A 27,251-nucleotide genomic window follows, 5' to 3' on the forward strand; every position below is an offset into this window, starting at 1 on the left:
AGTAAAATAAAGAAAAGCACTTGAATGAGTAGGTGTGTCCAAACTTTTGACTGGTACTGTATATACACAAAGATCTTTGAAAGGGATTACAAAATAAAGTTGTGGATTTCTTTCCATTGTGGGCCTTATTTTTTATTTTCTCTGCTAAATTACAGTTTTTGGGGGCATCTGTACTTTACCATTTATATTTTTTGGCTACTTTTACTTTTACTTCACTACATTCCTAAATAAAATAATGTACTTTTTACTCCATACATTTTCCCCGACAGCCAAAAGTACTCGGTAAATGTTGAATGCTTAGCAGGACAGGAAAATGGTTCAATTCACGCACTTATAAATGGAACATCCCTGGTCATCTGTACTGCCTCTGATCTGGTGGACTCACTAAACACACATGCTTAGTTTGTAAATTATCTCTGAGTGTTGGTGAGCCCCTGGCTATCCTTAAATAAATACAAAATATTAATAAAATGGTGCCGTCTAGTTTTAACCATAATATAAGGAATTTGAAATGATTTATACTTTTACATTTGATATTTTAGCAATAACATTTACTTTTGATGATTAAGTATATTTAAAACCAAATACTTTTAGACTTTAACTCAAGTAGTATTTTAATGGGGCACTTTCACTTTTACTTGAGTCATTTTCTTTTAAAGTATCTTTACTTTTACTCAAGTATGACAATTGAGTCCTTTTTCCACAACTGAGAAACCGCCAGAAGCTTCTATTTGATTCTATCTGGTCTCCTCTACCTTTCCTGGCTATAATGTTTTCTCCAGTTTTGAATCTGAATTTAGAGAACAGAATTTCAAAACTGAATCTGAATCTGAGGAAGTTGAATATATGACATTTTGATAAACTTGAAATGATAGTTTGTAAACTTGATACAAAGACTATGAATGCAACATTTACGATATTGAAACTGAATATATAAATATTGAACCTGAATATTCAATAAAATAGGAATTACATTTTAAAACAACAATGCAATATTCTTTCAATTCAGTTTGAAATTATAAAACACATGTTAATTTTTTGAATTTAATGATTACATTTGTGCAATAATTCAAAATTATGGAATTCAAATACAATTTCTGTTGGTATTGAAATTGCTCCACAGTAGCACCCAGGCACACCGCTCCCAGTTTACCTCACTACTCATAATGGGGAGTTTTAGCATACCTATGTTGGGATTGTTCTTGTTGTGTGTGACTCTGTGCAGGAATAAGAACTGTTAAGCGAGATGAGACTGCCATGTGTTCTGCTATTGTTCCCTTTCCCCTGACAATTGGAAATACATTGAAAATTATTGCAACTGCTCCAGATCTCATTGGGATCTGCTACACTATATGCCAAGAGGTCTGAATCTTCATGGCACAGGTGACAGTGTGATCACCCTTAGCAAGGTTGTTGGTTCATGCCACACCATGGAGCTGTTACCAACAATATCGCTACATTGGTAGTATAATCCCTGTAATCTCTCTCAGGGCTTTGTTGTCAGTAAACACATTTACTGCAGGTGGCAGTGTCTTTATACCTGTTCAAACAACACCCTCCAGGTGGCAGTATGCACCCTTTTAGTTTGCTTGCCAACTCATAGAAGTAGCAGAAGGAGAAAATGGACTACTTCAAAATGGAGATGGCCTCAATGGCACTTCCCATGCTCTCAGAGATGCCATAATGGGACATACAATAAAGCAATGTCTATCTAAGTCTATGGGTGGAAATCAAAGCACTCAGTGTGTTGGTCCCTTTATCACATGGTCATTGCTGTAGTGGTAAAAACAATAAGTGGGTAAACGCTGATCGCTGGTTGCGGTGGAAAAAGTAATGCTCCCTATACTTTCAATGAATTTTTCTGCAAAGTGAACTGCTTATGGTAATGAAAAAAGGGACAAGAATGTAGCAGCCAGCCTTTTTATAGGGATATTCTAATTGTAAAATCATGAATAAAGGTTAAGTAGTCTGCATTCTTTTAAATGAAAATCATCAAGTCACAAGTATTCTTGTCTTTTTATTATGTTCATTGTGATGATAGGCCTAAACTCCTAATAAATAGATTAATAAATAGATAATTCATCACTAAAAGTGCCAAGGCTATAATGACCATGCCTCTAATGATTATCAGCCTCTGATAATGGATGGATAGTTCTAGGAATCGGGTATATTGACAATAAATAAAGAGGGGTAGATAGCTGCCCAAACCTACATTATTTTAGTTCTGCGCTACTGTAACGACATGAGTTAGCAATGGTTGGAACTTGGTACATGACGGGCAGTCGCAGACAAGCTCTACACTCCCACCCTACACCCACTTGACATGATGGAACCTTGTCGAGTTGAGTGTGCGTTACCAAACGAGAAGGACTGAGTGATTGTACAACGCTGCAAAGAATGTGCTTTAGCTGAAATCACTGGCATATGTTGAAGACTCGTTTCGCGTTTGGAGAACCTAATAAGAGGTAATTAGCTAACTGAAGCTAATAGAATTGCACACATTTTTGTTTCATGCTAACTTGGCTAGCCTAACTAGCTAGCCACTGACTACGAGTTGAGTGCACTGGGTTGAATGGACTAGATAAACAATTATTGGTCTTGCTAATGTTCACTGTTCCTGGCTATATTAGACTGACAATGAATTTGCGCACGGTTAGGGCTGCGAAGATTACGGTTGGGCCGTTCAACCCTTTCTGGTTGTAGCTAGCTAGCTAATGTAGCTAGATAATGTTAACAAGCTAGCTAGCCACACCACAGATATAACCAACTGTTTCACCGGTTGTATAAATCTGAAGCATCCGGTTGGCGTTTCCATTCCACTCACCACCAGATGGTGATGAGAGCACGCCCAGCGGCCGACAGTGGGGGAAGATGGAGCGAAATGGTTCCCAGAACTCTGGGTCGTTTTAGAGGTCTGGCCCGCCCTACCTTACCTCCTTGCCCGTCCAAATCAAATATTGAAATATTGTTCATTTATTTGACCGAGACGCGCACCGACAGAAAGACGTATCCGGGCGAGCAAAACAGCGCCCCTCTGTCTCAATATTTGTAGACCATGTATCTGATCCTGTCTGGATCAAAATAGTATGACATGACACTATTTCCGGCCATACAGCTTCAGATACATGGGCTACATATAGAGGGGCGTTGTTTCGCTCCCTCGGCGTCGATAATTACCAAGTCTCAAAGAGAAAGAGCGAAATATCGTGATCTGATGATCCCATATATCCAGTGGAAACGTCCTAAAAAAACAGCTGTCTGTCCGGAGCTCACTGGCCCAGGAAACTGAGGGCACAGAATAGGTTAGTTGATACAATGTTGCAAGTGAAGCTGTAGCTAGCGAACTTGCAGTGAGGATTTGATAGTATGGTTACCTGCACACAACAATGTGATGATTGTGGATAGTCATATTAATTTAATATAGTTCGATAAAAATGTTTACATGCTTTGCAAGAACGATTCCCCTAAAAATCCCTTTTACAGGGAAACATCTGAAATCAGGCTACCTGATGGCACTCTGATAAATGCAGAAAATTGCCAATCAAAATAAACATTCTACCACAGCAAACATGTTCTTTTTGGGAAGCATGTTTGATTCTGAGTTCAGACATGTAAAGTTTGCATGTGAACACTACTTCTAATACACATTACAATCAGTTGTTTCAAATTCACGTCACTCACACTAAGAGGCAGGCTTCCCAGTGAGCAAAACCTGGTTGAAAATAAGTCAATATTCAGGTCGCAAACTGGTTGAAGAATTATGTTTTTTCAATGTTTTTTTACTGACCAGAATATGGTTTATTTTCTGACCGCCATATGTAGCCTACTTTTAAAAATAACGTTTTACCTTTATTTAACTAGGCAAGTCAATTAAGAACGCATTCTTATTTTCAATGACTGCCTAGGAACAGTGGGTTAATTGCCTTGTTCAGGGGCAGAACGACAGATTTGTACCTTGTCAGCTCGGGGATTTGAACTTGCAACCTTTCGGTTACTAGTCCAACGCTCCCCAACGCTCTCAAGGTCATAGTTAAGACTTTGTCATAAACTGGTAATAACCCCCTGACTACAGCTTATTACCTACACTCTTTGAAAAAAAAGGGTTCAAAAGGGGTTCTTCGGCTGTTCCCTTTTTGGTTCCAGGGAGAAACCTTTTGGTTTCCATGTTGAACCTTCTGTGGAAAGGGTCCTATATAGAACCCAAAAGGGTTCTCCTATGGGGACAGATGAATAACCCTTTTAGGTTCTACCTTTTGTAAAAAAAAGTATTGCAGAGGATAAAGTTGGATATTGCAGACATTGTTCATTATATTTCTATTTGTTTTCATAGTCCCCAATTAAAGTTAATCAGCAACATATTCTTACATTTAAAGTAGATCAAGCAATCATAATTTTCCGCACATCTGCATACAGTAATTGTTTCATAATGCATAGAAATACTGGGAGTATATAAAGACCCATTGTTTTATTTGATGAATGATTCATTAGAGTGGTGTGATGGGGTATATCCTCATCAGGGAACTCTGACCACAGCTGGCCATCTAGAGCTTAGTGGCCCTCTTGAAGAGTCGTGTGATGGATCAGATCTGCTGCGGAGAGAATCAGCGCATTACAACTTCATCAATTAGAGATTTTATAAGCAAACTAGAAAGGAGATTCTTGAAGAAACTTTGTGGACTCAGCTGACTAAAAGTATTTCCATGGTACTAGTCGAGTTTTGTGGCAGCTTAGAAATGTCTTTAAAAAAGAGCAACTTGCTCCTATACATACTTTGCGTCCTTCTCCAACATGACTTAGGGGCACATTTCGGGAATTTCCAGAGGGCCCGCAACACATCAACCTCCTGAGTTTTTTGGCTTGTCATGACACTGTAAGCCTAAAAAATGTCAAATAAAAAGATGATTGGCATCATGTGGGCATGCAGGACATTAGACATAATGGTAATGCACAGTAAAATATCTTTAACAGTCAGAATCTACAGTACTAAGAGTGATAGCAACATCATGTTTGCTCCCCTGTCCCTTCATATTGAAGTGGTACATTAATTCATTGGTCATCAATCTGAAACATTTTAAGAGGATATCAAAATTAGACAGTTGGATAATGGAAATGTTTAACTCCTCTCTAAATGGTAAAGTTTTGCTTAATCCTAATACATGTTGTAATTCAAACAACTTTTTATAAACACACCGCTCCATAATCCTGAGGACATTGTTCCTGTCAGAGGTTTCCCAATTGAGGACAGTTTGGTAGTATTAAAAAAAGAAAGTTAAATGCAAAAATTCAAGTACGTACACAACCGTTCAAAGGTTTTTGGATCCCTTAGAAATGTCCTTGTTTTTGAAAGAAAAGCACATTTTTTTGCCCATTAAAATAACATCAAATTGACCAGAAATATAGTGTAGACATTGTTAATGTTGTAAATGACTATTGTAGCAAGAAACAGCAGATTTTTTATGGAATATCAACATATGCGTACAGAGGCCCATTATCAGAAACCATCACTTCTGTGTTCCATCACGTTGTATTAGCTATTTTATTTATATATTTTTTATTTAACCTTTATTTAACTAGTCAAGTCAGTTAAGAACACATTCTTATTTACAATGATGGCCTAGGAACAGTGGGTTAACTGCCTTGTTAACTGCCCAGATTTTTACCCTGTCAGCTCAGGGATTTGATCTTGCAACCTTTTGGTGACTGGCCCGATGCTCTAACCATTAGGCTACCTGCCGTTCTGAGTTGATCATTTTAAAAGGCTAATTGATCATTAGAAAACCCTTTTGCAATTATGTTAGCACAGCTGAAAACTGTTCTTCTGGTTAAAAAAGGAATAAAACTGGACTTCTTTCGACTAGTTGAGTATCTGGATCATCAGCATTTGTGGGTTCCATTACAAGCTCAAAATGTTCTGAGCAATTCCATTTGAGAAATTGCCAAGAAACTGAAGATCTCGTACAACGCTGTGTACTACTCCTTTCACAGAACATCACAAACTGACTCTAACCAGAATAGAAAGAGGAGTGGGAGGCCCCGGTGCACAACTGAGCAAGAGGACAAGTACATTAGAGTTTCTAGTTTGAGAAACAGACGCCTCACAAGTCCTCAACTGGAAGCTTCATTAAATAGTACCCGCAAAACACCAGTCTCAATGTCAACAGTGAAGAGGCGACTCCGGGATGCTGTTCCAACGTGCCATTGGAACACATGAGTGATGGTTGCTGATAATGGGCCTCTGTACGCCTATGTAGGTATTCCATTAAAATCCACCGTTTCCAGCTACAATTGTCATTTACAACATTAGCAATGTCTACACTGTATTTCTGATTAATTTGCTGTTATTTTAATGAGCAAAAAATTTGCTTTTCTTTAAAAAATAAGGACATTTCTAAGTGACCCCAAACTTTTGAACGGTAGTGTGTAAAGAGACAATAAAATATGATATTGTTCAGAAGTTGTCCCGTCATACCATTGCTGCAACAAACAGTGCTAGAAATGGGTGTAATTGGCAAATCTCTTCCTCTTTTCTGCAACTGCACACGTGTTTGATTGAGCAACAGGGAGTATGAACAAGAGAGAATTTGAGAAACTTTACATGACTGTGGCAGAATGTGGAACGTGGCAGAATAGGACATTGGTAACTGCTGTAGAGGCATCATATAATTGACATTTTTCAGGAAATGTAAAGACAGAGACTAATCATTATTAACAATTACCTAAGGTCTTCACTAAGTTAGACTTAGCCTAGCAAGTACATTGACTATGTTGCCCCTCAGCAATCTGGCAGTTAGGCAGACAGACAGAGAGAGAGAGAGAGCCTATGCTTTGCTGTCTATTTACATGTCTTAGTCAGCAGGCTGGATAACTTCTGTAGTCCTTCCAATTGTTCCTTCCATCCAAGCTAGAAGATCCATGCAAAAACAGAGAATCAAGAATTGAAAAGGGCAGTTGACAGGTGTAACCTTGGAATGTGTGTTGATGGAGAGCAGGGATTGGCAAAATGTACGCTATTTTCAAATACAAAATCTGTGATGAATCAGGAAAATGTTCACATCCATATTGGGGGTACAAGTTTCAAGAATGAGCATAGTTTACTGTCTTACACACACAAACAATTAATGTTTTGTGTATTCATGTACCATCCCCCCCGCTTTCATATACACACAGCTAGCACGACAATGTTGACATCATCATCTCTCTTCCCCCTCTCTATCTCACACTCGGCTGGACAATATTCACCCAAGGCTGAAAAAGGGCCAAAGAACGTTGGCTGAGCTAGAACACTAGCGCGAGGCCTTAGCAAATTAATTGAAACGAACCTTCGCAGAGCCTCTTATAACTGGAGTGATGTCCTCTAAATGGTACAAAGAAATGTATCCCTTTTTATTTTACCACTACAATCTGTTCTTAGCATGAAACTGAAAAAGAACAACTCATGTAGAAAGTAAACATCTGCACTTCGATGGTGTCAACTGTGCTTATGTCTGCGTAAGTAGGGAAAAAATTGGGCTCATTGCCCAGTCTCTCCATAGGATAACAATGGCCGGAGCTCAGGGTTCAAAGGGCAAGAAGTATTTTGGAGCTAGAATTTGATGACAAACGAGCTCGCTGCCCAGACTTACATCATTACAAAGAGGATATTCTCCTGATTAAAATGGTGTCCGACTTGAAAAAATCTAAATATACACATTGTGAGATATTTGGCGAAATAGACAGACATGTCTGTGTAGAATATCCTCATGGGTAAACAATGGGGCATCCTTAGAGTTCCAACAGTAATGTGAAATTTCTGACATTTGAAAGGCTAGCATTTGATGACAGCAGAGCTCGTTGGTATTTACTAACATAATATTATTAGTAAAATTGTTATCTAAAAGTGTTCTAGGTTACGTTACCCAAGAATTATGGTTAGGGTTAAGGCTAAAATAGGTTATACCTAGGGTTAGGGTTAGGACTAAAATAGGTTATAAGTAGGTTTAGGGTTTATAAGGCAAAAAAACAGTAGGTTTATAGATCTCTTGTTTCTCCCTGTGGCCTTCTGTGGGTACTACATAACTCATTCACGACACTTGCTAGGCTCATAATCTGAGGAAGCAACTGCATCAGATCTACAAATCAATGAGATAGCCCTATTAATTTGGTTTTCAACTCAGTGAACCTGCGCAGCATTCGCTCAATTAGATGTGTACGAACCGACAGATTTCGAAATGACCCAGCAGCCATTTAGAAACAACAAATCGTAAAAACATAAAATGTTATTTCTTAATAAATAAATAAAAATCTTCCTGTTTTTTAAATCGGACACTTGAAAAATAGGACAGGGACACACGTTTCTTTAGGTTTTACACTTTTGTCCCCCAAAAATAATTGTTTAACATTTGATGGATAAGCGCCATCCGTCGCTTCGCACTGTGGGTCAACACGTGTACCCAGGTGAACAGTGAGCTTGCGCACCATGTAGTCGTAACCTTGTTAATAATAAGTTACCTGAGGCAAGCCTACGATGTTGACATGGGCAGGTCTCATTGCCTGCAATAGCGAAGCAGGCATTGTGACGCAGAACAATGTGCTGGGAATAGAATGTTCGAGAAAGCGAGTTGGTGCCACGGTGCTCAATAGAACTAATAGGAGCTGGGTGGGTGAAAAATGCCCTAAAATGAGGCCTATTTTCTCGTGATTACATGAAAACTACTCTAAGCAGCTGGGACGTATGGTAATATTATGAAACTGGGCTCTATGGCAGATGCAATGAATGTTAAAATGTAACGTGTCCAGCCAGCTAAATTAACGAGCTTTACAGTAGCTTGCTTGCAAATCTTTCTTTCACGTTCTTCTCTCCAACAAACCTCTGATTTACTTACAAAAGTCAAACAAGAATGCAGGAGAACAGGGACTACCACTTAGTCAAATCTAAAAATTAAAAAAAAATAAGAAAAAAAAGGTGTACATTTCTAGAAACTGTCGTTGTTTTCCAGCTGTGCTGTTGTTGTATAGCTTTACCGGGCACTCTGGCCAAACTTCTTCTATATGGAATCATATTGGAAGGTTGACGGATGCGCTCAAACTGGCAGCCTGCGCGTGAAGCACAGATTTCAATACAATGTTTTAGTTGGAGCTTTTGCTTCTTCTTCTTTAAGTGGCAGACTACAGTGGCTTGTATTCACCCCCTCTGCATTTTTCCTATTTTGTTGCCTTACAACCTGGAATTAAAATACATTTTTGGGGGGGTTGTATCACTTGATTTACACAACATGCCTGCCACTTTGAAGATGCAGAATCTAAGGCCAATCTCTATTGCAAAACAAACAAGAAATAAGATTTTTTTTTTAAACATCAAACTTGTGCGTGCATAACTATTCACCCTCCCAAAGTCAATACTTTGTAGAGCTGCCTTTTGCAGCAATTACAGCTTTAAGTCTCTTGGGATATGTCTCTATAAGCTTGGCACATTTAGCCACTTGGATTTTTGCCCATTCTTCAAGGCAAAACTGCCCCAGCTCCTTCAAGTTGGATGGGTTCCGCTGGTGTACAGCAATCTTTAATATTTGACTAGGCCATTCCAAGACATTTAAATGTTTCCCCTTACAACACTCGAGTGTTGCCTTAGCAGTTTGTCCTGCTGGAAGTTGAACCTCCATCCCAGTCTCAAATCTCTGGAAGACTAAAACAGGTTTCCCTCAAGAATTTCCCTGTATTTAGTGCCATCATTCAATTCTGACCAGTTTCCCAGTCCCTGCCGATGAAAAACATCCCCACAGCATGATGCTGCCACCACCATACTTTGCTGTGGGGATGGTATTCTCAGGGTGATGAGAGGTGTTGGGTTTGCGCCAGACAGCGTTTTCCTTGATGGCCAAAAAGCAAAATTTTAGTCTCATCTGACTAGAGTATGTTTGGGGAGTCTCCCACATGCCTTTTGGGGAACACCAAATGTGTTTGCTTATTTTTTCTTTAAGCAATCGCTTTTTTTGGCCACTCTTCTGTAAAGCCCAGCTCTGTGGGGTGTACATCTCTTAAAGTGGTCCTATGGACGGATACTCCAATCTCCGCTGTGGAGCTTTGTAGCTTAGCTTGATACTTAGATTGCACACAGGTGGACTTTATTTAACTAATTATGTGACTTCTGAGGGTAATTGGTTGCACAATATCTTATTTAGGGGCTTCATAGCAAAGGGGGTGAATACAATGCACGCACCAGTTTTCAGGTCATTTTGTTTTTGAATTTTTTTTAAATAAGTAGGTTTTTTTAAATTTCACTTCACCAATTTGGAACATTTTGTGTATGTCCATTACATGAAATCCAAATAAAAATCAATTTAAATTACAGGTTGTAATGCAACAAAATAGGAAAAACACCAAGGGTGATGAATACTTTTGCAAGGCACTGTGTTTGTCTACTGCCGTCACCTGCCGTCACCTTCTGTTACGGCATTAAAAATATTTAATTGCTTTAGCTGGAACTGATATGCCTACCTCTTTATTTAGCTACTGAAATGAATATACAATTACTGCACACATTGTTATTTGCTTAAAACCTCTAAGGAAGAATATAATAGTCATATTTTCCGGGTCAATTTCAGGTGCAATCATTTTAGAATAATTATTGATGGAAATAAATTTGATAAAAATAGGGTTTTGTAAATCCTGGTGGATTGTAGTCGGATATTGAAATAAAATACATGGGCGTACGTGTTGTTTGTTAAATAATATTTTTTCATTTCACTTCACCAATTTGGAATATTTTTGTATGTCCATTACATGATAGAGGTCACCCCGGAGAGAGAGGTCTTGAGCAGATGAGCTCCCACATTTTTCAGCAGGTTTTTAAAAATAGATAGATTTAGAGTTAGATTAACTTAGATTTTTTGGGATGGACATACACAGGATGCTACCCTAAACAACATAACCTTCATTCCAAATAGAAACAGCAAACCTACAACCTGATTTTGGATGGAATTATTTGGAATGCTTCCTACACTCAATGCTCCCTACACTGTTGAAGCTTTTGAGCCCAATAAATGGCAGGCTACCCCACCCAGATCCAGAGGCCTTGAAGCCGCCTCCTGCTGTTCAAAGACCATCCACTGGCATTTTCTACAAGAAATCTGCCTTCAGAAATAAAAACTTCTCCCAAGTGGGTGACGCCTACTTGTGCATTTTGCTATTTGCCTCATGACTCTTGCATGCTTTGTTGACTAAGAGCTTTCTTAGTCACAGTTTTTCTGAGCTATTAGTCGGCGGACCAGAACATAAAATAATAGCAGCTCAATTTATAGACCTACAGTCGTGGCCAAAAGTTTTGAGAATGACACAAATATTAATTTCCACAAAGTCTGCTGCTTCAGTGTCTTTAGATATTTTTGTCAGAAGTTACTATGGAATACTGAAGTATAATTACAAGCATTTCATAAGTGTCAAAGGCTTTTATTGACAATTACATGAAGTTGATGCAAAGAGTCAATATTTCCAGTGTTGACCCTTCTTTTTCAAGACCTCTGCAATCTGCCCTGGCATGCTGTCTATTAACTTCTGGGCCACATCCTGACTGATGGCAGCCCATTCTTGCATAATCAATGCTTGGAGTTTGTCAGAATTTGTGTGGTTTTGTTTGTCCACCCGCCTCTTGAGGATTGACCACAAGTTCTCAATGGGATTAAGGTCTGGGGAGTTTCCTGGCCATGGACCCAAAATATTGATGTTTTGTTCCCCGAGCCACTTAGTTATCACTTTTTCCTTATGGCAAGGTGCTCCATCATGCCGGAAAAGGCATTGTTTGTCACCAAACTGTTCCTGGATGGTTGAGAGGAGTAGTTCTCGGAGGATGTGTTGGTACCATTCTTTATTCATGGTTGTGTTCTTAGGCAAAATTGTGAGTGAGCCCACTCCCTTGGCTGAGATGCAACCCCACACATGAATGGTCTCAGGATGCTTTACTGTTGGCATGACACAGGACTGATGGTAGCGCTCACCTTGTCTTCTCCGGACAAGCTTTTTTCCGGATGCCCCAAACAAACGGAAAGGGGATTCATCAGAGAAAATGACTTTACCCCAATCCTCAGCATCCAATCCCTGTACCTTTTGCAGAATATCAGTCTGTCCCTGATGTTTTTCTTGGAGAGAAGTGGCTTCTTTGCTGCCCTTCTTGACACCAGGCCATTCTCCAAAAGTCTTTGCCTCACTGTGCGTGCAGATGCACTCACATCTGCCTGCTGCCTTTCCTGAGCAAGCTCTGTACTGGTGGTGCCCTGATCCCGCAGCTGAATCAACTTTAGGAGACGGTCCTGGTCTTTCTTTGGCGCCCTGAAGCCTTCGTCACAACAATTGAACCGCTCTCCTTGAAGTTCTTGATGATCCGATAAATGGTGGATTTAGGTGCAATCTTACTGGCAGCAATATCCTTGCCTGTGAAGCCCTTTTTGTGCAAAGCAATGATGACTGCACGTGTTTCCTTGCAGGTAACCGCGGTTGACAGAGGAAGAACAATGATTCCAAGCACCACCCTCCTTTTGAAGCTTCCAGTCTGTTATTCGAACTCAATCAGCATGACAGAGTGATCTCCAGCCTTGTCCTCGTCAACACTCACACCTGTGTTAAAGAGAGAATCACTGACATGTCAGCTGGTCCTTTTGTGGCAGGGCTGAAATGCAGTGGAAATGTTTGGGGGGGTTCAGTTCATTGCATGGCAAAGAGGAACTTTGCAATTAATTGCAATTCATCTGATCCCTCTTTGTAACATTCTGGAGTATATGCAAATTTCCATCATACAAACTGAGGCAGCAGACTGTGAAAATGTATATTTGTGTCATTCTCAAAACCTTTGGCCACGACTGTACTATGCCGTGCCTTGATTGTATTACTGTTGATGATATCTGGAAATGGCTCATCAACTGTTGCTCGCCCCAATTCTGACTTATGCTCTGATATCTGCTTCACTGATTTCTGCTCCCGTAAAAGCCTGTGTTTTCTGAATGTTAACACTAGAAGCTTATTACCTAAAATGGATCAATTGAAAGTGTGGGTTTACAGCTCCAATCCAGGTGTGTTGGTCATTACTGAGACGTGGTTAAGGACGAGTGTTTGAATACTGATGTTAACCTTTCTGGTCTTTTTGGCAAGACAGCTCTTCCAAAGGTGGGGGAGTGGCGATCTTTACCAAGGATCGCCTTCAGTGCTCGATTGTCTCCACCAAGTCTGTCCCCAAACAATTTGATTTGCCGGTTTTAAGTATTAAACTTTCAAATAGCTCTTCTGTTGCTGGGTACTATCGTCCTCCATCAGCACCAGCCTGTACCCTACCCTAAGCTCTCCCCTGGCCCCTTACACAAGTCTGAATTAGGCCTGCTAGGTAACCTAAACTGGGACATGCTTAAACCACCTGACCAAGTGCTAAAGCAATGGAACTCCCTAAATCTTTTTAATCTCAGATTATTACCAATCCCACAAGGTATGACTCCAAACACCCAGAAAAGGCTACTCTTCTCGATGTTATCCTCACAAATAATCCTGATATGTATCAGTCTGGTGTTTTCTGTAATGTCCTTAGTGATCAATGTTTTACAGCCTGTGTTCGTAATGGCTGCTCAGGGAAATAACCTGTCCTGATTTGCCATAGACGCTTGCCAAAAAACTTTAATGAGGAAGCCTTCCTTCATGAACTGGTCTCTGTAAGATGGTATAGAATCAGCTTGATCCCCTCTGTCGATCCCCACCTTCTTTTTTGATATTTCGAGTGATATTGTCAACAAACACACCTCATAAAGAAAATGAGAATTAAAACAGGTTCTGCCCCTGGTTCGACCGTGATCTTGCAGAGTTACTCCACCTCAAGAGTTGCATTTAGCGAAAGGCTCGGGCACACGCATACTCAGGCTGACTTGCTCTCGTTCAGGCAAATGAGACATAAGTGCACTCAGGCTATCCGGAAGGCCAAAGTTAGTTACTTTAAGGAGCAGTTCTCTCTCTGTGGGTCTAACCCCAAGAAGTTCTGGAAAAAGGTTAAAGATCTGGAGAATAAACCCTCCTTCTCATAGATGCCCATGTCCCTTAAAGTTGATGATGTGGTTGTTACTGACAAGAAGCACATAGCTGAGCTCTTTAATCACCACTTCATTAAGTCAGGATTCCTATTTGACTCAGCCATGCCTCATTGCCCATCCAACATTTCCTCATCTCCCACCCCTTTAATGTGATTATCCCCAATGCTTCTCCCTCTTTTTCTCCTGCCCCGCTACAAAGTTTCTCCCTGCAGTCTGTCACTGAGTCCGAGGTCCTCGAGGAGCTCCTGAGACTTGACCCCCAAAAAACATCTGGATCAGATGGTTTAGACCCTTTCTTCTTTAACTAAGGTTGCTGTCCCTATCATCGCCAAGCCTATCGCTGACCTTTTTAACCTGTCTCTCCTCTCTGGGGAGGTTCCCATTGTTTGGAAGGCAGCCACGGTTTGTCCTTTATTTAAAGGGGGAGATCAAGCGGATCCTATCCTAACTATTATAGGCCTATTTCTATTTTGTCCTGTTTATCAAAAGTGTTGGGAAAAACTTGTAAATAATGAACTGACTGGCTTTCTTGATGTCTATAGTATTCTCTGTGGTATGCAATCTGGTTTCCTTTCAGGTTATGGATAAAACTGCAATCTTAAAGGTCCTCAATGATGTCACCATTGCACTTGATTCTAAGCAATGTTGCGCTGCTATTTTTACTGACTTGACCAAAGCTTTTGATACGGTAGACCATTCCATTCTTGTGGGCCCGCTAAAGAATATTGGTGTCTCTCAGGGGTCTTTGGCCGGGTTTGCTAACTACCTCTCTCAAAGAGTGCAGTGTATAAAGTCAGAAAATCTGCTGTCTCAGACACTGCCTGTCACCAAGGGAGTACCCCAAGGCTCAATCTTAGGCCCCACGCTCTTCTCAATTTACATCAACAACATAGCTCAGGCAGTAGGAAGCTCTCTCATCCATTTATATGCAGATGATACAGTCTTATACTCAGCCTGCCCCTCCCCGGATTTGTTTTAAATGCTCTACAACAAAGCTTTCTTAGTGTCCAACAAGCTTTCTCTATGCTTTACCTTGTTCTGAACACCTCCAAAACAAAGGTCATGTGGTTTGGTAAGAAGAATGCCCCTCTCCCCACAGGTGTGATTACTACCTCTGAGGGTTTAGAGCTTGAGGTAGTAACCTCATACAAGTATTTGGGAGTATGGCTAGACAGTACACTGTCCTTCTCTCAGCGCATATCAAAGCTGCAGGCTAAAGTTAAATCTAGACTTCGTTTCCTCTATCTAAATAGCTCCACTTTCACCCCAGCTGCCAAACTAACCCTGATTAAGATGACCATCCTACCCATGCTAGATTACTGAGACATTATTTATAGATCAGCAGGTAAGGGTGCTCTTGAGTAGCTAGATGTTCTTTACCATTTGCCACCAATGCTCCTTATAGGACACATCACTGCACTCTATACTCCTCTGTGTACCTGTCGCAAGACCCACTGGTTGATTATTTATTCATAAAACCCTCTTAGGCCTCAATCCACCCTATCTGAGATATCTACTGCAGCCCTCATCCTCCACATACAACACCCGTTCTGCCAGTCACATTCTGTTAAAGGTTCCCAAAGCACACATCCCTGGGTCGCACGTCTTTTCAGTTCGCTGCAGCTAACAACTGGAACTTGCTGCAACAAACACTCAAACTGGACAGTTTCATCTCAATCTCTTCATTCAGACTCAATCATGGACACTTACTGGCAGTTGTGGCTGCTTTGCGTGATGTATTGTTGTCTCTAGCTTCTTGCCCTTTGTGCTGTTGTCTATGCCCAATAATGTTTGTACCATGTATTGTGCTGCTACCATGTTGTTGTCATGTTGTGTTGCTACCATGCTGTGTTATGTGTTGCTGCCTTGCTATGTTGTTGTCTTAGGTCTGTCTTTATGTAGTGTTTGTTTCTCTTGTGCCTATAAATTAGATCATCAACTAAGTAAAACAGATAGGCCTAAAGCCGACAAGTAAAAACAGAAAATATCCTGAAGAAAATGTGGGTCTTAAAATTACATGAATCTCTCTACTCCACCTGTCTGCCTCCCTTTCTATCGGTTTTGACTTGAGCTATTGCTAGTGAAGTGCAACATTTAGTATGTTTACATGTACACTAATAATTCAATATTAAACGGATTATAGCAGTAAACAGATTATGCAGTAGTCATGTAAACTACTTATTCTGCTTATCTTACTCAGCGTAAGGTCAAAATGGAAGGAATTAATTATACGCTGATTAAATCACCTGGTTTTCTGAGCTATCTTTCTAATTATTAGGACATGTAAACACCTTAATCGGTGTTCCAGCAGCGTATTTGTTCTGTGCATGTGCTAGCACCGGCCGAGCAGCACAGTTGTCATACGACGAGATAAATACGTCTTTTACTGGTTGAAATCTGGTCGGGACATCATATAACCAGATCACAACCATATTAAGACGTCTTCTTTATAAAGTATTTTTGGCGTCATTTAAAATACGTCTAATTTTGGTTGATATCTGGTTTTTGGTTGGAATCTGGTTAAATTACTGACCAGTTATCTAAATGCTTCTCAATTAATAGAAACCAATCTATATAAACATGTGCATAGTGTTTGTGGGCCATGCACCCATTGCATTATACAGTGGGGCAAAAACGTATTTAGTCAGCCTCCAATTGTGCAAGTTATCCCAATAAAAAGATGAAAGAGGCCTGTAATTTTCATCATAGGTACACTTCAACTATGACAGACAAAATGAGAGAATGAATTTTATGAATTTATTTGCAAATTATGGTGGAAAATAAGTATTTGGTCAATAACAAAAGTTTATCTCAATACTTTGTTATATACCCTTTGTTGGCAATGACAGATGTCAAATGTTTTCTGTAAGTCTTCACAAGGTTTTCATTCCTCCATGCAGATCTCTAAAGCAGTGATGTTTTGGGGCTGTTGCTGGGCAACACAGACTTCAACTCCCTCCAAAGATTTTCTATGGGGTTGAGATCTGGAGACTGGCTAGGCCACTCCAGGACCTTGAAATGCTTCTTACGAAGCCACTCCTTCGTTGCCCGGGCGGTGTGTTTGGGATCATTGTCATGCTGAAAGACCCAGCCACGGTTCATCTTCAATGCCCTTGCTGATGGAAGGAGGTTTTCACTCAAAATCTCACGATACATGGCCTCATTCATTCTTTCCTTTACACGGATCAGTCGGCCTGGTCCCTTTGCAGAAAAACAGCCCCAAAGCATGATGTTTCCACCCCCATGCTTCACAGTAGGTATACTGTTCTTTAGATGCAACTCAGCATTCTTTGTCCTCCAAACACGACGAGTTGAGTTTTTACCAAAAACTTATATTTTGGTTTAATCTGACCATATGACATTCTCCCACTCTTCTTCTGGATCATCCAAATGCTCTCTAGCAAACTTCAGACGGGCCTGGACATGTACTGGCTTAAGCAGGGGGACACATCTGGCACTGCAGGATTTGAGTCCCTGGCGGTGTAGTGTGTTACTGATGGTAGGCTTTGTTACTTTGGTCCCAGCTCTCTGCAGGTCATTCACTAGGTCCCCCCGTGTGGTTCTGGGATTTTTGCTCACCGTTCTTGTGATCATTTTGATCCCACGGGGTGAGATCTTGCGTGGAGCCCCAGATCGAGGGAGATTATCAGTGGTCTTGTATCTCTTTCATTTCCTAATAATTGCTCCCACAGTTGATTTCTTCAAACCAAGCTGCTTACCTATTGCATATTCAGTCTTCCCAGCCTGGTGCAGGTCTACAATTTTGTTTCTGGTGTCCTTTGACAGCTCTTTGGTCTTGGCCATAGTGGAGTTTGGAGTGTGACTGTTTGAGGTTGTGGACAGGTGTCTTTAATACTGATAACAAGTTCAAACAGGTGCCATTAATACAGGTAACGAGTGGAGGAGAGAGGAGCCTCTTAAAGAAGAAGTTACAGGTCTGTGAGAGCCAGAAATCTTGCTTGTTTGTAGGTGACCAAATACTTATTTTCCACCATAATTTGCAAATAAATTCATAAAAAAATCCTCATTTTGTCTGTCATAGTTGAAGTGTACCTATGATGAAAATTACAGGCCTCTCTCATCATTTTAAGTGGGAGAACTTGCACAATTGGTGGCTGACTAAATACTTTTTTGCCCCACTTTAAGACACTAACAATTACAATTATACAAATTCGAGTAATGTTCTTTATCAGCAGGGTTTGCGTGAATCGGGGGGGGGGGGGGGGGCTTCATGCGGGCCGAGCTCTTCCCGAATGTCACGCCCTGACCTTAGTTATCTTTGTTTTCTTTATTATTTTGGTTAGGTCAGGGTGTGACCAGGGTGGTTTGTTTAGTGTTTGTATTGTCTAGTTTTTTTTTAAGTCTAGGTGTTTATGTGTCTGTGGTTGCCAAGATTGGTTCTCAATCAGAGGTAGCTGTTTATCCTTGTCTCTGATTGGGGACCATATTTAGGTAGCCATATTCCTTGGGTAGTTTGTGGGTTATTATTCTATGTTTAGTTGCCTGGCTGCACTAGCCATATTAGCTTCACGGTTTGTTTTGTTCAGTGTTCGTTCTTTAATTAAAGAAGAATGTACGCTTACCATGCCGCGCCTTGGTCTCCTCTTTTTGACGACCGTGACACCGAATCCGGCAGAATCATATTACTCTGGATTCCGGCTAATGGTACTAGGGCCGAGTCCACTTCAGCTTATCCAGCCCGCCCAAAAGATTGCAGTCAGAGTGCAATATAACTGCAATATGCTGCAAATACTGCGTTCAAAATACCAGTTACTGCAAGTATTTATTTTTTGACCCCGCCTCCTGTGTACCGGAGTTCTCCTTACTAGCTTGCTATCTGGATAGTTATCACACAGTGTCACCCCCACCTGCTGTGTACTGGAGTCCTTCTTACTAGCTAACGTAAACTCACCCCATTCCGTACAAATGTGCTCGACCGCGACATTCAAACGAGGCTGTAAAGAAAACTAATGGGACTGTAGCGACTGTGTTGACTTCAAAATCTGGGGTGTGAGCTACGTTTCTATTCAAGCGTTGATCGACATGGTAATGGCTCTATAATATTGGAGAAAAGTTGATAAAACTGACCCTCAGTTACATCGTGACGTGTCATGCCGTAACGTACAGCACGCATAAAACTAATTCTGTTTTACAGCCTCTCTCCACCAGGTGTAGCACTTCTCTCATCGTTTAAAAACAAGAAATGGACAGTGACGGGGGTAAGAGGGGGGATACCTAGTCATTTTTTGCGTCATCATTGCATGCGATCATGACTCTCAAAGCCGCTGTTTACTTCTGAAGATCACTTTAGCACCGCCCTAAAAACCCGATTCAAATTCGACACAAACCTTCAAAAGTATTTAATGACACATTATATAAACTCTTTATAGTGTTTTATTTACATTTTAGAGGCGATAAGCTGATAAGTTGGTCAGATCGAGTGAAAAAAATAAGTTTTCCCACACGACAAATGTCCCTCTCACTATCACGCATTAGTTTCGCTTCCCCACCCGCCATTTTTAAAAAGACCCGACAGAGCTCATTGTCTTGTTGAATTATGCAGAAACGGGCAGCGTTTAGGTCATATAATTTATTGTGTTGGAAAGGGGAGAAATTGTGCTTTACAATGGTATTGACATTACAGTTGATCTGGAAGTATTACGTTTTTGGGGCGCTAAAACAAGGTCAATTGTATGGACCAAGGCGATGTACAAAAGTGAGTTTACGTTAGTGGGAGGCGGGGGCGACACCAGTGTCCTTCACTTCCGCCGGCAGAACACCTGCCCTGACCATATTTAACAGAACTGCGGGAAATCAGTGCCCCAACCGGTGGGTGCAAAGGACACTGCCTACCGGTCATCCCCACTTCCCGCTAGCTCTGGTGCCCCTACTACGGTACACAGCAGTCGGGAGGTGGGGACGACACTGTGCTAACTAACTAGCTCGCTTGCTAGTTAGATACACTATGTGCTCGCTAACTTGGTAGTTAGCGAGCTCACAGTGTCGCTCCCGCATGCTGTGTACCGCAGTTTTCCTAGGACTAGCTAGCTAGCACACAATGTCCTTTGCTCCCGCCGGCCGAACACCTGCCCTCGCCGTCGTTAACAAAACTGCAGGAAAACAATGCCCGACAGGAGGAGACGAAGGACACTGTCTACCGTTGTCACCCTCACCTCTTTTTCTTCTGTGGGGTTTATTGGCGGATGGCAACCAACGGGAACCTACTGTACTGGAGCGCCCCCACCTCTCGCCTGTCCTAGGTTAAAAATGGACCAATAGAAGTATAAAGAGGGGTTCCTGCAGATGCAGGAATGCCAACATGCAGGAACACCCCGAATTGCAGGCCGCAATTGCACCCTTCTCCATTTAAATTTAAATTTAAAATGGTGTTCGAACCTAATTTTCAGAGTAAATAACTCACGGACACTAAAGAAGCTTTACCAAGTTGAATTATTCCCAAAGAGTCGTTACAGCTGTAATTCAGACAAATGACATTTCACACAAGCACTGATATTTAACCCTTTCTCCTAGGTTGAGTCTCCAACTCCTCAACTGAACAGCCAATGCATCTCTGTTGTTCGACAGAACCTTAGTGATATCTGTTCTTCCTCACTTCATCTAACCTGACCTATACCCCATAGTGCTTACTCCTCCCCAACTCAAGGCTGTCATGGTTATTGATACCAGACTGTTTGTCTTTTCCTCCCAGAGGATCCCTCCCATAAGATCCCTGAGGGTTAACAGTAACATATGCTGACATAATGTAAACGTTATACATGACCCTCTCTCCCTCAGTGACATTGTTAGTTTCTAAGATCTCCACCTGTCTCCCCTTATGAATGCCTGCCACATGTAATCGCTTCCCTGTACTCAACACATTCCAAGCTTAGTTGCACACACTTATATACCTTCCTCCTATAACCCTTCTGGTGTAGACCCTCTAAACCTTAGCATTCCATCAGTAACATGAATAAGTAGATTTCACATTCTCAAAACCCAACAAGGGTAGGGGTTCAGGTTATGGTTTAGGGACATCCCAAGGATCCCCAGGTAGCACTAACCGTAAATGCTAGCTAGCTAACAGGATTTTATTCTTCTTTATTCTTTAGGCACAATGGATCAGGACTGCATTGTCTCTGGTGCCCCTGCTGGCCCGGTCGTCCAAGTATGCTTCCCCAGTGTGCGTGCAGCAGTTTTGGACAGCCTGAATGGACAGCGGGAGGAGGGCCGGCTCTGTGACCTCTCCATCCAGGTGCAGGGACAGGTGTTCAGGGCCCACCGCTGTGTGCTGGCTGCCTCCTCGCCATACTTTCACGATCAGGTCTGTCTGTGTTTATGAGCGTGTGTACTAGTAGTCTCTCTGTACGTTAACAGCATAGGCTAACTCCGCCTTTTCCTCTATGTGACTAGCCTATGTCGATCTGAAGAGGACCCTCCCCTGAAATTTTTCTCTTGGTACCCCTTTTGGTACCCGAAGGTACCAAGAGAGTCCGTTATTGATCCCAAACATAGGCTAGTCACTGCAGTTTCCTAGGTCTGGGTTTCCGTGACTAGTGTATTAGAGAGAGACGTCTGTCTTTACCTGTCTCTACACAATAGTAGTTTGTGTTTTTGCTCTGTCATGTGCATTGTTGTCTGGAAAAATAGCTTCGAAATCCTAGGTTTTTTTCATTACTTTCACCAGGTGTTGCTGAAGAATGTGACGACAGTGTCTCTGCCCTCTGTCATGGACCCTGTGGCCTTTGAGAGTGTCCTGAGTTCAGCCTACACCGGCCGACTGAGCATAGTGCGTGATGACATTGTCAACTATGTAACGGTAGCCAGCTTTCTCCAGATGTGGCATATTGTTGACAAATGCACAGAGATCCTGAAGAGACTCCGACCCCCAACAGAATGCAACCCTGTGGATGTTGCAGCTGCCACACGCCATGGTGCCTCCTCAAGGCAGCAGTCCCCAAGCAGCACCGAGTGCCTATACATGGAGAGAGAGGGGAAAGAGAAGGAGACGAGAACCTACGGCCAGGTGCAGAATGCTCTGCCGCCATTGGCCACGTGGAGGAGGCCCCATCAGTTCCCCAGGTGGGGCCACCCCAGGCCCTCACCCCAGCCAGCCATGTCCATGCCTGTCCAGCACCTAGCTGACTCACAGCTGGACTCCCACCCTGCTGGGGAGAGTGACTACTCCAGCTGTGAGGAGGTGTGGATGTCCAGCCACAGCAAAGCCAGCCCCCTAAGCCACCATGATGGGAGAGGACTGGACCATAACCACACCAGGCACGGGGGATTTCCTGGTGAGGCATTGAGACTGAGAGCTAGACAGAGACAGAGGGCAGCACCACCAAGTGCTGAGAAGCTGCATGGCAGGGATAGAGGAAGTGGCTATGGGGAAGATCCTCAGGAGAAGAAGGGGACTGAAAGAGTGATTGAAGCAAGTGAAGGAATGGGAAAAGAGTTGGAAGAGGAGAAGAGGGAGGGTCCTGAGCTGAGAGGACAATTTGGTAAGTAGTCCTAGAATGTGAAATGTAAACAGGACTTGGACATTGATGTGTTTATAAAGTGTTTATATTTGTATATATATATTTTTAAATATACAGTGTGTGTATGCGTGTGTAATATATATAAATATATATATATATATATTATATATATATATACACTTGAAGTTTACATACACCTTAGCCAAATACATTTAAACTCCGTTTTTCACAATTCCTGACATTTAATCCTTGTACAAATTCCGTGTCTTAGGTCAGTTAGGATCACCACTTTATTTTAAGAATGTGAAATGTCAGAATAATAGTAGAGAGAATGTTTTATTTATTTCATCACATTCCCAGTGGGTCAGAAGTTTACATACACTCAATTGGTATTTCGGAGAATTACATTCCCAGTGTGTCAGAAGTTTACATTCACTCAATTAGTATTTGGGAGCATTGCCTATAAATTTTTTAACTTGGGTAAAATGTTTCTGGTAGCCTTCCCCAAGCTTTCCACAACATATTGGGTGAATTTTTGCCCATTCCCCCTGACAGAGCTGGTGTAACTGAGTCAGATTTGTAGGCCTCCTTGCTCGCACACACTTTTTCAGTTCTGCCCACAAATTTTCTATGGGATTTAGGTCAGGGCTTTGTGATGGCCACTCCAATACCTTGACTTTGTTGTCCTTAAGCCATTTTGCCACAACTTTGGAAAGCATACTTCCAAATGCTTTCCAAATGCTTGGGGTCATTGACCATTTGGAAGACCCATTTGTGACCAAGCTTTAACTGATGTCTTGAGATGTTGCTTCAATATATCCACATAATTTTCCATCCTCATGAAGCCATCTATTTTGTGAAGTGAATCAGCCCCTCCAGCTGCAAAGCACCCCCACAACATGATGCTGCCACCCCCGTGCTTCACGGTTGGGATGGTATTCTTCAGCTTGCAAGCCTCCCCCTTTTTCCTCCGAACATAATGATGGGCATTATGGCCAAACAGTTCTATTTTTGTTTCATCAGACCAGAGGACATTTCTCCAAAAAGTACGATCTTTGTCCCCATGTGCAGTTGCAAACTGTAGTCTGGCTTTTTTATGGTGGTTTTGGAGCAGTGGCTTCTTCCTTGCGGAGCGGCCTTTCAGGTTATGTCAATATAGGACTCGTTTAACTGTGAATATAGATACTTTTGTACCTGTTTCCTCTAGCATCTTCACAGGGTCCTTTGCTCCTGTTCTGGGATTGATTTGCACTTTTCGCACCAAGTACGTTCATCTCTAGGATACAGAATGCGTCTCCTTCCTGAGCGATATGATGGCTGCGTGGTCCCATGGTGTTTAAACCTGCGTACTACTGTTTGTAAAGATTAACGTGGTACCTTCAGGCGTTTGGAAATTGCTCCCAAGGAAGTACCAGACTTGTGGAGGTCTACATTTTTTTTCCTGAGGTCTTGGCTGATTTTGTAAACTTCTAAAGCCATGACATCATTTTCTGGAATTTTCCAAGCTGTTTAAAGGCACAGTCAACTTAGTGTATGTAAACTTCTGACCCACTGGAATTGTGATACAGTGAATTAATTATAAGTGAAATAATCTGTCTGTAAAAAATTGTATTAGCTAACACAACGTGCCATTGGAACACAGGAGTGATGGTTGCTGATAATGGGCCTTTGTACACTTGGTAGTGTATATATATATATATTCTTTATAAGTTATTCTTCAATAATCATTGGGTAACATATCATTCTTTTATAAGTCATGCATTTATAAGACATACCCCATCAGAAGCCAAAATATAACCTTGATTTACTGCAATGTTTGTACACAAAGTAATGTAAACAAAGACTATATAGCCTCAAAACATGGTTACAACTATATTTTTGATATCATGGATGGTCAGTCCTTGCATCCATAGCTCTGTATGTTTTTGAGAGTGGCTACATTTATCTAGCCCCATCCCTTAGCTTTTTACCGAAACCGGGGGTGGGGATTCGCATTGTTATTGTTTCAACTGCTGATTGTCCCTTTAAACATGTGTCTCATATTTACGAGAGGATAAGCACTTATCCGTGATAAGCACACCTCCCAGTGCCTTAAATACACTATCTTTATATATTTCTCTATGTCCATTGTACATCACTCTGTTTGTATTTCTCCAGTGGACTTCCACTCTAGTGTACACCAAGGTGAGGAGGGAGGACAGCCAGAGGGGAAAAAGACCTCAGGGGAGCTGCAGAAGAAAGAGGAGAGACAGTTGGGGAGAAGTTCAGCCCTGACTTCTCCCCATGCTGGGGAACCAGATGAGGTGATTCCTGGACCCTCCTGCTTAGCTTCTACACCCTCTACCCAAAAGCAGTGGCAGGCGAGTCCCTGGTCTCAGCAAGTAGCTAGGCCGCAACCTGGAGAAGAAGACTACAGAAGAGAAGACGACGAAGAAGACGACGAGGGGGAAGTGGACTTTGACCGATTTGCGGATGGTGCCTTTGGAAGGGAAACCTATGATGAGATTGAGGATGGCACCGGACAAGTTTCTCAGAGACCCTTAGTACCTACCTCTCCTGATGACAGTGACTTTATCCTGGGGGCCCCAGGGTTGAACTGGCCCAATGGGGCAAACATGACCCATGGTGGTGGTACCCCAACCTCCACCTCCAGCTGCCACCTGTCCCCATCTCCTGCTCCATTCCCCCCTTCCTCCTCACCCCCCATCCCATCTTCCTCCTCTTCCATCTCCCTTGCCGGGGCTCCTTACACAGGAAAAGTGCACTTCTGCCACTGTGGGAAGGCCTACACCCTGAAGAGTATGCGTGACCGCCACGTCAAGATGCAGCATCTCAACCTGCGGCCCTTCGCCTGCCCCGTGTGCGCCAAGAGCTTCAAGATGAAGCACCACCTGACCAAGCACCTGAAGACTCACGGCGGGCTGCGGCCCTATGAGTGTGGCCTGTGTGGGAAGAAGGTCATCTGGAGGGATAGTTTTCTGCGCCACCAGGCACGCTGTGAGAGACTGGCCGAAAGCTACGATGGAGCCGCTGCCAGTAGTAACACCACAGCGGCTGCTGACATGGACGATGGTTATGCCTATGGGTTCAAGGAGGGGGAGTTTTTTTTTTCACAGGGCGGTCAGGTGAAAGTGGAGCAGGCAGACTGTCAGGGGGAGGTGGAGTCTGGGATGAGTGCTTTGTTAACGGGTGGGGTTGGGGCTGAATTAGGCTCTCAGTCAAGGACTGTGGTTAGTCACAGCTTTAAGGAGGAAGCCAGCAACAGGTTTAGCTGAAGCTAAAGGAAGGAGGATGGTGAAATATTGTGTAATATAGGGCCCGCAGCACTTGAAAGTGGTATTAGGTAAGGTGATAATTATGTTCATCATGGTCCATGTGTAAACCATTAACTCAGATCCATGTTGATACGCCTGTTTGAACAACTTGTATGAGGGAGATTTCTGCGTTATTATTTATTTAAAGGACTATCCCATCATGTCATTTGATATCTCGAGAGAGGAAAGAAACATGTAATTTGCTCAATGTGAATCATGTGGTTTTAAAAGTTTGTGAAGTGTGATGTGAGCACCAGTGAGTGTGTATATTTTGCATATGAGATCTTCAGTTTCTTGCCAATTTCTCTCATGGAATTGCCTTCATTTCTCAGAACAAGAATAGACTGACGAGTTTCAGTAGAAAGTGCTTTGTTTCTGGCCATTTTGAGCCTGTAGTCGAACCCACACATGCTGATGCTCCAGATTCTCAGTCCGAAGAAGGCCAGTTTTATTGCTTCTTTAATCAGATCAACAGTTTTCAGCTGTGCTAACATAATTGCAAAAGGGTTTTCTAATGATTAATTTGCCTTTTAAAATGATACACTTGGATTAGCTAACACAACGTGCCATTGAAACACTGGAGTGATGGTTGCTGATAATGGGCCTCTGTACGCCTATGTAGATATTCCATAAAAAATCTGCCGTTTCCAGCTACAATAGTCATTTAAAACATTAACAATATCTACACTGTATTTCTGATCAATTTGATGTTGTGTTAATGGACAAAAATGTTGCTTTTCTTTCAAAAACAAGGACATTTCTAAGTGACCCCAAAGTTTTGATCGGTAGTGTATGTATACAGTACCAGGCAAGATTTTAGACAAACCTACTCATTCAAGGGTTTTTCTTTGTTTGTACTATTTTCTACATTGTAGAATAATAGTGAAGACATCACTATGAAATAACACATATGGAACCATGTAGTAACCAAAAAAGTGTTGAACTCTTCAAGAGTGTGTAAAGCTGTCATCAAGGCAAAGGGTGGCTACTTTGATTAATCTCAAATATAAAATATATTTTGATTAGTTTTTAGGTTAATATGTGATTTCTTGTGTGTTATTTCATAGTTTTGATGTCTTCACTATTCTACAATGTAGAAAATTGTAAAAAAATAAATGAATACCCTTGAATGAGTAGGTGTGTCTAAAATCTTGCCTGGAACTGTATTTTATATATATATATGTTTTTTATCTAGTTGGATAAACACTCCAAACAGCCTACCTGACCGCTTGGAGGTGTCCGCATGGTCCTAATGTTGCCTATTTTTGTATCACATTCCCAATGATAAAACTGGGGGGGACAAAAATGCAATTTCCCCAATGAAAGTTGCGTCCCTGATATTTTGTATATTTAAATGAGCTAAATGATCTTATCATGAGCCTTCTGTGAATGTAATTGAGACAATAAAATCTTGTTTGCACAGA

General features: G+C 41.7%; 1 protein-coding gene across 1 annotated transcript; it reads left to right on the top strand.

The window, feature by feature from the left end:
* Nucleotides 1-2,203: 2,203 nt before the first annotated feature.
* Nucleotides 2,204-27,251, top strand: LOC109906940 (zinc finger and BTB domain-containing protein 22-like). The gene is made up of 4 exons (XM_031793782.1): nucleotides 2,204-2,465; nucleotides 21,146-21,357; nucleotides 21,721-22,534; nucleotides 24,671-27,251. The coding sequence occupies exons 2-4, from the start codon at nucleotides 21,151-21,153 to the stop codon at nucleotides 25,786-25,788; spliced, it is 2,139 nt and encodes a 712-aa protein (XP_031649642.1). The 5' UTR covers nucleotides 2,204-2,465; nucleotides 21,146-21,150; the 3' UTR covers nucleotides 25,789-27,251.

Source organism: Oncorhynchus kisutch, linkage group LG17 (genome assembly GCF_002021735.2).
Source record: "Oncorhynchus kisutch isolate 150728-3 linkage group LG17, Okis_V2, whole genome shotgun sequence".
In the NCBI taxonomy this organism is placed as follows: domain Eukaryota; kingdom Metazoa; phylum Chordata; class Actinopteri; order Salmoniformes; family Salmonidae; genus Oncorhynchus; species Oncorhynchus kisutch.